Raw genomic sequence first — 2,500 nt, forward strand, 5'->3', positions numbered from 1 at the left:
AAAAGCAATGTCAATGGCATCAGTGGAGAAAATGAGAGGGACATGTGACATGGAAAAAGTGAGAGTACCAGCTGTTGATAGGGTATTTTTTTGCATTGCAGAGGGCCTTTTCTTGAAGTGGACCCCACTTCAGGTCATCTGGCTCACCGTTGATGGAAGGCATAGAGGGCAGTCAAGAGCTGCGTCAATGGCTGGCAGGAAACAGTGATAGTAGTTAATACTGCCTGAGAATTTTTGCAGTGCTTTGATGGGCGAAAGCGTGGGGAGGTTCTGAACGGTTGCTACCTTCTCAGGGAGGGAGGGGTTGCACTCCTTCAGGAGTGATGCAGAGCCGTAAGAACGATACTTCATAGGCGTCAAAGTTTCACTTGTCGTACTGAACTACAAGGCCGTTCTGTTGTAGGGAGTTGAGCATGATGCACAGGTGAAAGAAGTGTTCGTCTTTGAAGGAAAAGAACACAAATTCATTGTCCATGTAACATACACAGAAAGAGAGGCCTCCTAAAATGCCATCCATTAGGCGTTAGAAAGTGCCCCAAGCATTACAAAGGCAAAACTGGAGTAATTAAAAGTGTATGTACCGAAGGGGTTGGTGAGTGCTGTCTTGTGGATGCCTTCTGGGTACTTGAGTACCTGATAATACCCATTCAGGAGGTCAAGCATTTACAAAACCTTTGCTTTGTGCAATTAGGAGGTCATGCTGGCGATGTTTGGGGCGGGGTAGTGATCTGGCTCTTTCTGTCTGTTCAGGCACCTGCAATTCTCTCACTGACATAGGGATGCAGGGAGACATATTTCTTCAGGAAGATGTGTGAAGGTAATGACCATTGGCTTGACGTCTTTTGTCATAGCCCATTTCTTCCATTTTGGCAAACGTTTGTTTAGCTGCTGCCAAATGACCTAATGCCAGATGCCGGAATCTGGTGAACAGTGGGTGTCCAGGCATCTTGATATGGTGATAGATACCTAGTTTGTGGGAACAGTGCCGTTTCGCGAAGCTCTGAACAGAAGACTCCTGGGTAAGACCTGACGATGTGGGCATAGGCCTCCATGGGTGCGCTGATGTGGAGAGCAATTTGGAGGGTAGGGGTTGAAGAGGTGTCGATGAATAAGAATTTGCGTTGACTAGTCCTTGGTGAGTGACATCAACCAGGAGGTGGAAATTTGAGAAAAAATCTTCACGTAAGAATGGCAATTTAACACCAGCAACAAGAAACTTCCAATGATGTTTGGCGCTTCCAAACGATAATGTCATGTTCTCCTAGACTTTGGTTGTTATAACAGATATGTTGGCAACTACTAGGTAGATTTCAGCAGAATTAGATAGACTGCATCATGTCCTTGAGAGTGTTCTTTACAGAAAATAACGGCAAACGCCCCTGTCTACTAAAAATCGCACACCTGCATCTGCATTCTGAAATAAAAGATTATTGAGAGGGAAGGGCACTACCACAAGCGAGGGCCTACATACACGTTTTCTGGCCATTGACAATCGTTGACATTTTTCTTCGCAGCAACCCCAAATCTGGAGTGGTAGTCGCATAACCGTGGCTGATGGGCGTCAGGTAAGTGGCTGTAGAGGCGATGGTTGGGGTGTGAGCAAGAGTTGTGTGGTGGGCGGCTTTATCGCCTTTACGGCACGTCACGTGGTGGGTGTCTGTGTCCTACGGCATTCCCATCAGCTTTAGCTGATATTGAATAGTTGTCCTCTTTGTTAGGAGTGCAGGCATTGATGGAAGCATTGAACATGGTTGATTGGCTGTCCATAAGGGCTTCGACTTTGGTCATCAGGTCTTTCATGGGCAAAATATTGACATCTTATATGGTAGTGCATACAGGTTCAGGTAATCATTGTACCCAAGGGGCCCTAAGTAGGTTTACCTCACATGGATATTCGTCTGCAGCAGATTAAAGGCGAATGTTACTGGTCATTTTGTTGAGGGTGAGCGTAGCCTTTTACTCTCCCAATGACCCCAATGGTTGTTGAGAGAGTAAAAAAAGCTTACCTATACAGGCAGCTGACAATGGAGAGTTACGCTCTAGAAGGTATGTTTTGAGGCATCGTACACTATTGGGGTGTCCTCTTGTTTGTAATGCCAATTGCAGATTTCTCAGAACATGTCCTCGGGGATCGCTGGGAGAACATTTTCTGCTTCTTAATGCAAATATGGTCTTTGGCACACTAAAACGAGGTGAATGCATGCGTCGAAGACTGAAGTTTGGTGGGCAGCATTGTAACAGTAACACACAATAGTGCGGGGGAAGATGGAAAGGAGCTGGTCCTACCTCCAGCGGTCACTAATGTGTGAGTAGGCCATTGAATTATAACTATGTGGTGAGGTTACTGTAATTAAACTCTATTAAACAGACATCCATCCGAAATACCAGAACTTGCGAGCAAGTACGTCACAAAAATTAAAGCAAACTTAAACATTAGCTAGCATTCTAGAACAGGTTGATTTTTATAAGTACAGGGAAGAGCGAGTGATAAGATAAAAAA

General features: G+C 45.2%; 1 protein-coding gene across 1 annotated transcript in view; it reads right to left on the reverse strand.

Moving 5' to 3' along the window:
* LOC137655255 (uncharacterized) overlaps window positions 1-351 on the reverse strand; it is a 52,740-nt gene extending 52,389 nt beyond the window's left edge. Inside the window, exon 1 of the mRNA XM_068389139.1 lies at window positions 148-351. Coding sequence (XP_068245240.1) covers window positions 148-351 — 204 coding nt within the window. The remainder of the gene's footprint in view (window positions 1-147) is intronic.
* Between the last annotated feature and the right edge of the window lie 2,149 nt (window positions 352-2,500).

This window comes from Palaemon carinicauda, chromosome 16, assembly GCF_036898095.1.
Source record: "Palaemon carinicauda isolate YSFRI2023 chromosome 16, ASM3689809v2, whole genome shotgun sequence".
Taxonomy (NCBI): Eukaryota; Metazoa; Arthropoda; class Malacostraca; order Decapoda; family Palaemonidae; genus Palaemon; species Palaemon carinicauda.